The following is a 13,819-nucleotide window of genomic DNA, read 5'->3' on the forward strand; positions in this document are numbered from 1 at the left end:
ATTTGTTCCAGAAAAATTCCACAATGGTCCCTTTGAAAAGGGCACAGCCAGTTTCCTTCTCCATCCTTTCGTAATCAGAGCTTGTGCTCCATCTCCAGTGACCATAGTTGACAGAATGTTATATCATAATCTTTCTTCCTTTTTCTTTCTAACAGCATTTTCATATTTTCAGCCCTGAAGATAGCTATTGGGACTATCAGTGTTAATTGTTGAAGCTCCTTATTTGGGAAGCGCATTCAGTGAACACAGGACAGTGTTCCTCTTTGTGTTTTTAGTCCGTCCTTAGTTACTGTTCAAACAAAGAACATGATCCATGGCATGTGACTCATTCTTACCACCCACTCTACAACATAAATTTGCAGCAGACTTCCACAAAGTGTTAGAGCCAAACAGCAGATTTTCAAACAGAAGTTAACAGCTTTTCTCCTTTTCTGCCCTGCTTGAATAATTTAGTGGCATACATGTTTGTCATGTATCTTCATTGCAAAGGTACTTAAGGTTCAGAATACAATCTGCTGTAGAAGACTCAATGCAGTATAAAATGCAGTTGTAATATCCAGTAATGTGATCTGTCTCTGAAGGTGTTTGAAGTTGCTTAGCTGTATCTGCTTTTACTGTCATTATCTTTAGTTTCAATGGGGTAGTCTTAATCTTACTCATAGGATTTTGAGATTCCTTACATTAATTTTTATTCCTGTATACTTTTGTTCACTTCCCCATTATTGACTCACATCCCCCATTATTGATGGTTTTACTTCTGTAGCCACCGATAATTATCATTATTGCTATTTTATTATTGTATGAACTTATTCTACTAACAGTCAATTACTTCTCATTTATAAATTCTTTTCCTTTTGTTTAGCCTTTTTTTACTGGAACTGCTTTTTTCAATTTTTGTTAAGTTTCTTATGAAACTTCATGTAATTGCTATATCAAGATCCTGTTCTAAAGCTATTGACTCAGTGTAGCAATCCCCCTCCCCATAACTAAACGTATGTGAGCCATGAAACTATGAGTAATTCCTAAATTGTCAGATATGGTTCTCTTTAGCAAGTTTGAATTTTTTTGTCTTGAACAGAGACAACACCACCACTGGGGCTGGCAGTACAGTACACCAGCAAACACAAAGAAGCTCAGCTGCAGCTACAAAGAAAGCTTCAGGAGCGGGAGGTCATCCGAGAACAGAAAAGGAAACTACAGGTTAGTGAATGACTGTTTTACTTGCGTGTTCTTCTTTTCTGTCATTCAGGTCAGCGTGTGAACCTTACAGCTTCATCTGACTGAGTAACTTATAAAAGTTGCATTTTGTTGATCAGCTTCCTTAAGCCTCAGCAGGTGTCTTCTTCATGTTACTTATTACAAGATGTAATTCAGTAACCAAGCCATAGAAGAGAATATACGAGGGTAAGTCAATTATTATCTGCAAAGTAGTTATAAAATTTTATTGTAATCAAATAGGAAACTGAAACTTGCAAGAACATCATTTTTTGACATAGTCTCCTTGCGTTTCAATGCACTTGGTCCGTCATTGTACAGGCTTCCTGATGCCCTCATAAAAGAATGTTCTTGGTTGAGCTGCAAGCCAGGAATGCACTGCTTCTTTCACTGCTTTGCCCAAGGCAAATCCACGGCCCCTTAATACCTGTTTGAGTGGACCAAACAAGTGATAGTCAGAAGGGGCAAGATTGGAACTATATTGAGGATGATCCAGTACTTCAAATTTGAGTTTCTGGAGTGTTTCAGCAGTGTGGGCAGCAGTATGTGGACAGGCATTGTCGTGCAACAACACAACACCTTTTGACAGCAATCCTCGGTGTTTGCTTCGAATTGCAGGCTTTAGCCTGTCAGTAATCATCTCACTGTAACATACACTGTTTATTTTTGTGCCCCGTTCCTGATAATGTTCCAGTACTGGACCTTGTGCCTCCCAAAAAACCATAAGCATCAGTTTTCCTGCAGACAGTTGGATCTTGAATATCTGGCTCATAATGATGGATCCATGTTTCGTCACCAGTAATGATACTGTCTAAGAAGTTGTCCCCTTCGTTACCATAGTGATCCAAATGTTTTTTGCAGATGTCCAAGCGTGTTTGTTTATGCAACTGTGCAAGTTGTTTTGGGACCCATCTTGCACAAACTTTATGAAACCAAAGTCTGTTGTGGATGATTTCGTGGGCAAAAAGTCTTCGATGAATTTCGGCCCCTGATACGCCTTCCAACCACAAAAAATGGATCACTGAATGTTGCTCTTCTTTGGTGTAAATAAACAGCAGAGCAGCCATGATTTACAGCACGGTAGCGATGACGAAACTAACCTAGCAGCTTGAAAATTTCAAAGGTGTAACAACAAATAAACAAAAGCATGTGTCATCAACATAAAATGACAGTACTACCAAAGTAAACAAAAATATAACTAATTGGCAGATAATAATTGACTTACCCTCGTAACTGGACTGCTTCATAGTTAGATACATGTACATATTTGCTTTTCAAGCCCTACAGTGTGTGATGAAGGGTGCTTTTGATAACATTGTCTTCCCGGTTCCATTTGCAAGTGACACATGGGAAGAATGGGCTGTAATTACTCTGTCTTCCTTGCCATGGTCATTTCACAGTTTTTATATGGGAGATAGCAATATGTTGCCAGGCTGTTCCTAAATGTACAGACTCTAAATTTCAATAGTAAACTTCTCCATAATGCCTCCGTGCCTACTCTACAATGTCATGACAAAATACATCATTTTTATTGGCTCTCTTTTATTAATGAAACACGGTATACTTCCCAGACTGGTGAGCAGTACTTGAGAATCGACCAAAAAAAGTCTTTTGTACGCCGTTTCTTTTTTGGATGAATTACATATCCATAAGAATTACCCATTGTATCTTAGTCTGGCATCTGGATGGTTACTCCTAGGTGCTTATGGTTTTTACTGTTTCCACTGATTTTTCACCAATAGTCCAGTCGAACAGTAGTGCACCGCTTTGCCTATTTATGCTCAATACATTACATTTATTTACATTTAGGTTCAAGTGCCAGTACATGCGACAAACATTGAACCTCTCCTATAGATAACAAGATTGTCCTCAAATAGCTTCACAGAGGTCCCACCTTTATCCACTTGATGATTAATATTATTATATATTGTAAACAATAATGACTGTCACACTTTCTTGGAGTATTCCTGAAATTGCCTTCACTTATATCAATTTCCTTCACATACAGGCAATGTGTTGATTCCTGTCTGCAAGGAAGCCCTGAATCCAATCACAAATGTGATCTGATACTCCACAAACTGGTATTTTGTTCAATAATTGACAATGTGGAATGGTATCAGATACCTTCCTGAACTCAAAGAACATGGCTTCAGCCTGGGTGCCATTGCCTATGGTACTCTAGGTCACAAGGACAAACAGAGTGACCTGAATGGCAAGAATTCTCTGTTTGTGGGAGATTTTTGCACTCTTAAAATAAAAAACTTCAAAATGCGTGGCCATAAAACGTGTACCACAGTTACATGACAGATTGATGACAGCGATATCAGCCTGTGTTTGTATGCATTGTCTGATAGCTCTTCTTGAAAAGGGGAATGACATTCACTTTTTTGCAATCATAATGTACTCTCCATTGCTCTAGTGACATACAATAAACCACTGTTAGAAGCGAGGCAAGTTCTTTTGCATAATCTCTGTAGAATCTCACAGGGATCATATCTGTTCCAGGTGAATTAGTTGATTTTTCTGTTGTATGGTGACTTATCTTAATATCTGCCACTTTTTCTTTCACACTGCCTGTTCAGTATACACCTTTGGCCACCGGATAATTGTTTACTACTCTCAGTTTGTGTCTACATGTGGGTGTCATCTATCCTCCTTCCAGTAGTAGGCTCCCAGGTAGTTAAGAATTTTACTCATTTTCACCTTGAAAAGGCTTTCCCTCTCAATAAATTTTACGTTTTGAATATTCTTAATCATATATTTGAGTGTCACTAACTTTGTTATTACACAGTCAACTATAGCCTTCAGTTGCAGCAGTCGGAGTACAGATGTGTGTACATTTCAAGCACACCTCCAGGCATCTTAAGTTGACGATTTTGTGTGACATGTGTGCTGCAAGTACATATGGTTGTTTATAGAGGTTAATTTGATTTGTAATTCATTTTCCTAGTGTTTCAGTATCATCCTTTCCTTTCCTTTTTAACAAACCATCTGTTAATGACTTCATAGAACGTCAAACCTGGTAATGATATTATTTGTGACCAAATGTTGAAATATTAAGAAGACTTCTAAACCACTTTGAGCAGAGATTGTTAAGACATTCCAGAGACAAAGCTAAATGCACAATCTAGTGCAAAATATTTGTATCACATATGCGAAAGGCAAAATTCACATCAACATACAGAACCATCTGACAGGAATGGCCAGTACTAACTGATGAAGATTGCTCTGAAATAAACTAGATCCAATTTTTCCATTCACTGTCAGACATATTGCCAAAAAAGAAACAGGATGAAAGAAAATCCTTTCTGATTAATACTGTAATGAAACGTGAACAGTTGAAGAAAGTGTGGAAAAAGTAAAGCTTTTAACACAGGATAGGCCTTTGTGCTTCTGTATATAAGAAACACATTTCTAACTGTGTTTGAAGGGTGCACCGCCCACATAATACACATGGTGAGAGGGCTAAGGATGTAGTTTGTCTAAGATACATGTTGTTCTGTGCCTGTTACCCTCACCACTCACCTTCAAGCAATAGAGTTTGAGATTTCAGCTCTCTTAGGAATAACTGTGTGCTTCCCAGTTTTCACATGCCATAAACCTATGGGAAAAGAGATCCTACAAAACCTCATCTATCAACTGTCTGATCCCTTTCTCCTCCTCAGAGACTTCAGTGTGCCTCATATTCAGTGGGGCTTTACGTACACTTGTCCCAGGAGAGGGGCAAGTATTGGAGAGGTTCCTCTTGTCGAATGATGTGTGCCTCCTACGTTCAAGGAAGGTGACACACCTCTTTACTGCAAACAGATTTTCCTCAGTAATTTATATAATTTAACTGTCACTTCACTCTCCTACACTAGCTGATGCTATCCTTCAAAAGGTGACAGGAGACTTTGACTAGTGACCGCTTGCCTGTATGGATCCACCTGCCAGATACATCAGCATCAAGCCATTTAAATAAATTTTTAACTAAACCAGGTGGATGCTTTACAGCATGGATAGTCAACCTTTTTTACCTACCGCCCACTTTTGTGTCTCTGTTAGTAGTAAACTCTCCTAACCACCCAGTGGTTCCACAGTAATCATAACTTGTAAAGTAAGGAAGTAACATTGCTTTATAAAATTTATAAAGCAGAATTACAGTAAGTTAAAGCATATATATCACAGATGTAGTTGGAGGAGGTCTGAAGATACCAGTTATGACATGACAGCTCTGATGGCTAGGTGTGGACTAGGATTCTATGTCGAGGATGGACATTGTGCAGCTGAAGAAAGACCAATGATAGTTACAATGGATCCTCCCATCATGCTCTCGGGACAGCAGCCAAGTATGAGGCTGCCCCTGGTATCCAGATGCTTAGGTGGCAGGCAGGGGTTCATGTTCCAGTTGAGACAGAAGTGTCTGCACCATTGGCATGGTTCAGAATAGTGCAGACTTGAAGTCACATTGCCGCCCTGCTGTTTGATGATGACGAGCTGGTTCGCACAGTTCTTAAATACTGCTTCTCCATACTGATGTCGTGGTAAAATCGATGTTAGTGGCTCACACAGCACACAGGAGTTAAAATACAAACTATCTATGACTCTCAGTATGACACCATGGCCAAAGTGCATAGTGAAATTTGAATATTAAGTTCAAGAACTACTTCCTTATATAATTTAACAGAATGTCATCTGCAGGACTGTACCATTATTTTTGGAGGAAACTAATCATGATCCATCTCATAAAATGTGAGAAGGATCACACCAATCCAACTAGCACTTACCAGTTGTATAGGGTTGGATTGAAAGATCGGCAGCTGTTTAATATGGACTCTAGAATCTGGAAAACATCTTTCACCTTCCTTAGGTACCATTCTACACTCGGCAATCTAATACTCCTGGAGGCAGCAATACAAGAGGCCTGTCTTGAGACAGCAGTTTTGCAGGAATGTTTTTCGATATTGAAAAGGCCCTTTCCACCATGTGGCAATGCAATATCACCTGACAACTGTACAATCCCAACCTCTCTGCTTAGGATGACGAATGGCCTTAAACAGTGTGAACGAAGTTCTTCATGGTGTGACATGCATATAGGCTCCAGTCAATCCCACGGTCACCAGCATTTAAGTCTTCTTGTTTGATCATCAGCAGAGCATGCACTCATGAATTTCAAAACAGCAACAAAACTATTTGGGATTGGAGCAAAGGAGTAACCTGAAGAGCTTGATATGGTGGGCTCAAATGTTTTAATGCAGCATTAGAGCTAATATCCTCCTTTGTTATTAATGAGGCCTAAGCTGTTTTTTTAAAATCTGAGAAAATACAAGAAATATTGTTCACCAGATTTTATTTTTAAACAATCATTTTACAAAGTGGTTAGAAATGGAGAAGATATCCTTCACCTGCTTCAGTGGCAAAGGAAGTAAGTATCATTCTGCAAATGGTCAAGCCAGTTGGGAATCCAAGGAAATGAACAAGCTGGCACAGCAGCAGGGGACACTTGCAACACAAACCATTTACTACTCCATGCTGTACTCTCAGGTGCTTTACTTCATTGTTGAGGGGGAGAAGTATTTCTCATTGGGGCAGTGGGAGTCTATAAGTACAAAATAACAAAATTAAGACTTGTGAAACCAACATTCTTGCCATGGCAAAAATTCCTTTACTCACACAGATAGAATTGACTTCAACATGATGGATAATAGGGCACTGACACACAGACACCACCTCAGGTGAGAGGACCCGCTAGTGATCAGTGCTTGTGCCATACTAGTACATGTGTCACATTTTACTACACTGAAGAGCTAAAGAATCTGGTACACCTACCTAATATCATGTAGGGTCCTCGCAAGCATGTGGAGGTGCCACAACACGACGTGGCATGGGCATGACTAATGTCTGAAGTAGTGCTGGAGGGAACTGATACCATGAATCCTGTAGGACTGTCCATATATCCGTAAGAGTACAACAGGGTGGAGATCTCTTCTGAACAGCACATTGCGAGGCATCACAGATATGCTCAATAATGTTCATGTATGGGGAGTCTGGTGGCCAGTGAAAGTGTTAAACTCAGAAGAGTGTTCCTGGAGCCACTCTGTAGCAATTCTTGATGTTGTTGTTGTTGTGGTCTTCAGTCCTGAGACTGGTTTGATGCAGCTCTCCATGCTACTCTATCCTGTGCAAGCTTTTTCATCTCCCAGTACCTACTGCAACCTACATCCTTCTGAATCTGCTTAGTGTATTCATCTCTTGGTCTCCCTCTACGATTTTTACCCTCCACGCTGCCCTCCAATACTAAATTGGTGATCCCTTGATGCCTCATAACATGTCCTACCAACCGATCCCTTCTTCTGGTCAAGTTGTGCCACAAACTTCTCTTCTCCCCAATCCTATTCAATACTTCCTCATTAGTTATGTGATCTACCCATCTAATCTTCAGCATTCTTCTGTAGCACCACATTTCGAAAGCTTCTATTCTCTTTTTGTCCAAACTATTTATCGTCCATGTTTCACTTCCATACATGGCTACACTCCATACAAATACTTTCAGAAATGACTTCCTGACACTTAAATCTATACTCGATGTTAACAAATTTCTCTTCTTCAGAAACCCTTTCCTTGCCATTGCCAGCCTACATTTTATATCCTCTCTACTTCGACCATCATCAGTTATTTTGCTCCCCAAATAGCAAAACTCCTTTACTACTTTAAGTGCCTCATTTCCTAATCTAATTCCCTCAGCATCACCCGACTTAATTAGACTACATTCCATTATCCTTGTTTTGCTTTTGTTGATGTTCATCTTATATCCTCCTTTCAAGACACTGTCCATTCCATTCAACTGCTCTTCCAAGTCCTTTGCTGTCTCTGACAGAATTACAATGTCATCGGCGAACCTCAAAGTTTTTATTTCTTCTCCATGAATTTTAATACCTACTCCGAATTTTTCTTTTGTTTCCTTTACTGCTTGCTCAATATACAGATTGAACAACATCGGGGAGAGGCTACAACCCTGTCTTACTCCCTTCCCAACCACTGCTTCCCTTTCATGTCCCTCGACTCTTATAACTGCCATCTGGTTTCTGTACAAATTGTAAATAGCCTTTCGCTCCCTGTATTTTACCCCTGCCACCTTTAGAATTTGAAAGAGAGTATTCCAGTCAACATTGTCAAAAGCTTTCTCTAAGTCTACAAATGCTAGAAACGTAGGTTTGCCTTTCCTTAATCTTTCTTCTAAGATAAGTCGTAAGGTCAGTATTGCCTCACGTGTTCCAGTGTTTCTACGGAATCCAAACTGATCTTCCCCGAGGTTGGCTTCTACTAGTTTTTCCATTCGTCTGTAAAGAATTCGTGTTAGTATTTTGCAGCTGTGACTTATTAAGCTGATAGTTCGGTAATTTTCACATCTGTCAACACCTGCATTCTTTGGGATTGGAATTATTATATTCTTCTTGAAGTCTGAGGGTATTTCGCCTGTTTCATACATCTTGCTCACCAGATGGTAGAGTTTTGTCAGGACTGGCTCTCCCAAGGCCGTCAGTAGTTCCAATGGAATATTGTCTACTCCGGGGGCCTTGTTTCGACTCAGGTCTTTCAGTGCTCTGTCAAACTCTTCACGCAGTATCATATCTCCCATTTCATCTTCATCTACATCCTCTTCCATTTCCATAATATTGTCCTCAAGTACATCGCCCTTGTATAGACCCTCTATATACTCCTTCCACCTTTCTGCTTTCCCTTCTTTGCTTAGAACTGGGTTTCCATCTGAGCTCTTGATATTCATACAAGTGGTTCTCTTATCTCCAAAGGTCTCTTTAATTTTCCTGTAGGCGGTATCTATCTTACCCCCAGTGAGATAGGCCTCTACGTCCTTACATTTGTCCTCTAGCCATCCCTGCTTAGCCATTTTGCACTTCCTGTCGATATCATTTTTGAGACGTTTGTATTCCTTTTTGCCTGTTTCACTTACTGCATTTTTATATTTTCTCCTTTCATCAATTAAATTCAATATTTCTTCTGTTACCCAAGGATTTCTACTAGCCCTCGTCTTTTTACCTACTTGATCCTCTGCTGCCTTCACTACTTCATCCCTCAAAGCTACCCATTCTTCTTCTACTGTATTTATTTCCCCCATTCCTGTCAATTGCTCCCTTATGCTCTCCCTGAATCTCTGTACAACCTCTGGTTCTTTTAGTTTATCCAGGTCCCATCTCCTTAAATTCCCACCTTTTTGCAGTTTCTTCAGTTTTAATCTACAGGTCATAACCAATAGATTGTGGTCAGAGTCCAAATCTGCCCCTGGATTCTTGATGTATGGGGTGTCATATTGTCCTGCTGGAATTGCCCAAGTCCGTCGGAATGCACAATGGACATGAATGGTTGCAGGTGATCAGACAGGATGCTTATGTACATGCCACCTGTCAGAGTAGTGTCTAGATGTATCAGGGGTACCATATCACTTCAGCTGCACACACCCCACACCATTACACAGCCTCCATCAGCTTGAACAGTCCCCTGCTGACACGCAGGGTCCATGGATTTATGAGGTTGCCTCCGTTTCCGTACGAGTCCCTCTACTCGGTACATTTTGAAATGAGATTTTTCCAACCAGGCATCATGTTTCCAGTCATCAACAGTCCAATGTTGGTGTTGACGGGCCCTGGTGAGGCGTAAGGCTGTGTGTCGTGCAGTCATCGAGGGTACACAAGTGGGCCTTCGGCTCTGAAATACCATACCAATGATGTTTTGTTGAATGGTTCGCATGCTGACACTTGTTGCTGGCCCAGCATTGAAATCTACAGCAATTTGCAGAAGGGTTGCACTTCTGTCGCATTGAACGATTCTCTTCAGTCGTCATTGACCGAGCGAGGTGGCGCAGTGGTAAGACACTGGACTCGCATTCGGGAGGACGACGGTTCAATCCCGCGTCCGGCCATCCTGATTTAGGTTTTCCGTGATTTCCCTAAATCACTCCAGGCAAATGCCGGGATGGTTCCTCTGAAAGGGCACGGCCGACTTCCTTCCCCATCCTTCCCCAATCCGATGAGACCGATGACCACGCTGTCTGGTCTCCTTCCCCAAAACCAACCAACCAATCGTCATTGGTCCTTGTCTTGTCTTGGACGGTCTTCTACCGGCCACAGCGACATCAGAGATTTGGTGTTTTGCACTGGTTTCCTGATATTCGTAGTACACTAATGAAATGGTCGTACGGGAAAATCCCCACTTCATCAGAGATGCTGTGCCCCATTGCTCTTGTGCCAACTATAACACTACATTCAAACTCACTTAAATCTTGATACCCTGCCATTGTAGCAGCAGTAAACACTATAACAACTGTGCCAGACACTTGTTGTCTTATATAGGCGTTGCCGGCCGCAGTGCCGTATTCTCCCTGTTTACACATCTCTGTATTTGAATACGCATTCCTATATCAGTTTCTTTGGTGCTTCAGTCTATATTGCATTTTATATTCTGACAAGATGGCAGCAGTCTCTGCCGGTCGCGGTGGCCAAGCAGTTCTAGTCACTTCAGTTCGGAACCGCACGACTGCTACGGTCGCAGGTTTGAATCCTGTCTCGGGCATGGATGTGTGTGATGTCCTTAGGTTTAAGTAGTTCTAAGTTTTAGGGGACTGATGACCTCAGCTGTTAAGTACCATAGTGCTCAGAGCCATTTTGAGCAGCAGTTTCTCTTGATAATGAATTATATGGCGTTTTAAATAACAATAGAACAATTGTGGAAAAGGCCTTAAGTTTTTGTGTTGCATCTCTACATCCATACTCTGCAAACCAGTGTTAAGTGCAACACATTATGTTTATTTCCCATTCCTTTTGCGAATTTAGCCTGAGAAGAATTGTTGCTTAAATACATCTGTGTGCAAAGTGACTAAACCTAATCATGTCTTTGTGGTCCCTATGGACAGAACTATTACTCTACTGTCACTTGTTCTCAAAGTGATAGGTTCTTCATTGTGTATTACAAGCGTTAAGTCGGTCGCACACGTGTGAAGGTGGTGGCCAATTTTAATATATTCATATGCAATATTTGTCTGTGTTGTCATTGTTACATAATCGTTCAAGTCTCTGATATGTGCCCATGATCCATTATTTCGGGAAGATAGCTTACAAGGAAAATCTCTCTCTCACTAAATGCATACTTTCATACTCAGAAAAGGCACTGATAACTGTGTGTTTTGAGTGTCATGAAATGATCATCAAAGTCATTGAGTGACTTTCCACCATCCTTTAGGCAAGTACAGCAGTATATATGTATTTTCCTTTATCTGGGAATTAACTGAATAACACTGGATTCTGCACGACCTGTTTACGAAAACTGCATGATCAGTATTGCGCAACTCGGATATCCTTGCACTGTGCAATATGCACAGAAACAAATGTTGTGCTTCTGCTTAGACACACATCTATTTGGCAGTATCCATAGTTGTTTAATATATTCCAGTACCATGACATAGTTTGTACACACATTTTGCTCTTTCATTGACTCTCTTTTACCATCTGTCTCATTCCACAAGCAAGAAGTGTTGAGTTCCCCGGTTGCTTGTGATCAAATTATGCATTGCCAGTTTTCTTGTGTATAATACTTGGCCTCAGCATCTTTTTATAACGTTCAACAGAGCATATAGATCAAAATTGCCAGCCACAGCGCTTGAATCCATATACATGCTAACATTTTGTCTTCTCTGTAAATGTCTGCCATTATCTTGATGCCTCATCAGCCTCTCCTCCTCCTGTTTGTGAATTAAATCCAGAACATTCATGACAGAGACCTCTGAGTAGTAAAAGGATCGTAAATTGCACTTGTGTAATATTTACCTGTATTTTGGGAGAGACGCCAGCTTGCAGTTAAGCTCACATATGGCTTTAGTGTCGTTAGACATTAGTGTAATATTCAGATTTGAATCCAGGTACTATTTTTATTATTCTAACAGTAGTATGATTTTAAGATCAATGTTTGGTATGTTTGCCGTGCTCAACAGTGCTGTCACAGCATTCTGAGAGAGCACTTATCACCATAGCCTACCCCAGTTTAAGTTGACTAGAAAAAAAATGTGGAAATATTTTTTTCTCCTTCTCTTGTGAGGAAATAGAATTGAAATGCCTTTAGCTATTGTGTATATTCCTTGTAGTTCATCTTTCAGCTTCATTGGGTATGATATGCAGTTAACTGATGTTGTTGGTCTTTTTCCACACTCTTGATTTGTTGACTCACAACTACTAACATAAGAAATCTTGATTTGGTGGCCAATGGCAACTAAATGTTTGTACCAGTTGTTGTCTTCCTCTAAACTCAGTGTACAGTCCTCCTTAGTGAATTTAGTTTCATCAAGGTTTTTGTCCATCATTTTCATTCTTTCAGTAAAAAACAGGAAATATGTTTGACAGTGTGTAAACAATTTGCAACTGTGAACACCACAAACTCAGATTTTGTGATGAAAATCATAATGATGTAGCTCAGGTGTGTTAATACAGAAGTTTGCATTCCCTTGTTGTTCTACACTTTTACGTAGGTTCCCTTCTTCCTGACTGTGAGCATCTGTACACAGAGAGAGAGAGAGAGAGAGAGAGAGAGAGAGAGAGAGAGAGAGAGAGAGAGAGAGAGAGAGAGAGAGAGGGGGGGGGGGAGGGGGAGGTAGGGGGGGTGCTAAGTATGTTGGTGTAATGTTTAGCTATCAAAGTTGTTTTTTATACCTAATAGAGAAAATAAATTAAAACTTACCATACAGTTCATCAGATAAAGAGCTATTTGTTGAGTTTAGTGCTTCTTCTTCTCAAAATGTTGCAAACGTACATCCTGAGCCATCCTAGGAATTCTTCTCATGCTTTTCATTTCAGATGTGCAAACTGCTTAATATTTTTTCCTCCTCATATATCGTTTTGTTCATTACGATTCACGTGGTTTTTTTTCTCATTAGGCTTTTTTACCTTGTCCTCATCATGTTGAATATTTGTGTATATGTAATATTTCTTGTGCCTTTACTCGTGATGTACAGCGACAGTGCTCACCACTGAAACATAGCAAATAACATGCAGCCTTTTCTCTGACTACACTGTTGTCGAGCAATAGTGCTATCAATAATTAACTGACCAGACAAATTACTGTTGCTTGTGAAGTGATTTAAATAATACAAAAATACGTGATTGCTTGTGATTGTACGTCAGAAAATTTGTCAGAAATTTAATCAATGTATGTAACACATTCATGCTCATACAATGATCTGTAGGTAATCAAGAGAGTCCCAAAAGCATGATTGTGCTGTCACTGTGCTGTATTTCAGTGTGCATCATTTAAACTTTCATAATAATATACCTTGCATTTTCTCCCACACTATCATAGAGACATGTTCTGTATCCTGCCTTAACAAAGAAAAGGGAAAATTAAACATACCAATACATACATGTCAAAATTGCCATTTTTGCAAATTTGTGGTTTTAACGAGAAAGGGGCAGTGTATTTAAGATCATATGACAGTATCAGTCTTGTACGTTTTCTGTTCTTCATGCTGCCCTTCTTCAATAAATCAGTGACGACTTTGTTTGCAATCTCTGTGTATCAACACTTTTCTTTGCAATATGTTGAGCACTATATGGGCATTGCTGAT

The 13,819-nt window shown here is 40.1% G+C and overlaps 1 protein-coding gene across 2 annotated transcripts in view; it reads left to right on the plus strand.

The window, feature by feature from the left end:
- The window catches only part of LOC124554720 (probable serine/threonine-protein kinase DDB_G0282963), a 140,551-nt gene that overhangs the window by 111,983 nt on the left and 14,749 nt on the right, over window positions 1–13,819 (plus strand). For both annotated transcript variants that reach the window (XM_047128366.1, XM_047128367.1), the window contains exon 6: window positions 1,079–1,200. In XM_047128366.1, the coding sequence (XP_046984322.1) occupies window positions 1,079–1,200 (122 nt within the window). The remainder of the gene's footprint in view (window positions 1–1,078; window positions 1,201–13,819) is intronic.

Source organism: Schistocerca americana, chromosome X (genome assembly GCF_021461395.2).
Source record: "Schistocerca americana isolate TAMUIC-IGC-003095 chromosome X, iqSchAmer2.1, whole genome shotgun sequence".
Taxonomy (NCBI): Eukaryota; Metazoa; Arthropoda; class Insecta; order Orthoptera; family Acrididae; genus Schistocerca; species Schistocerca americana.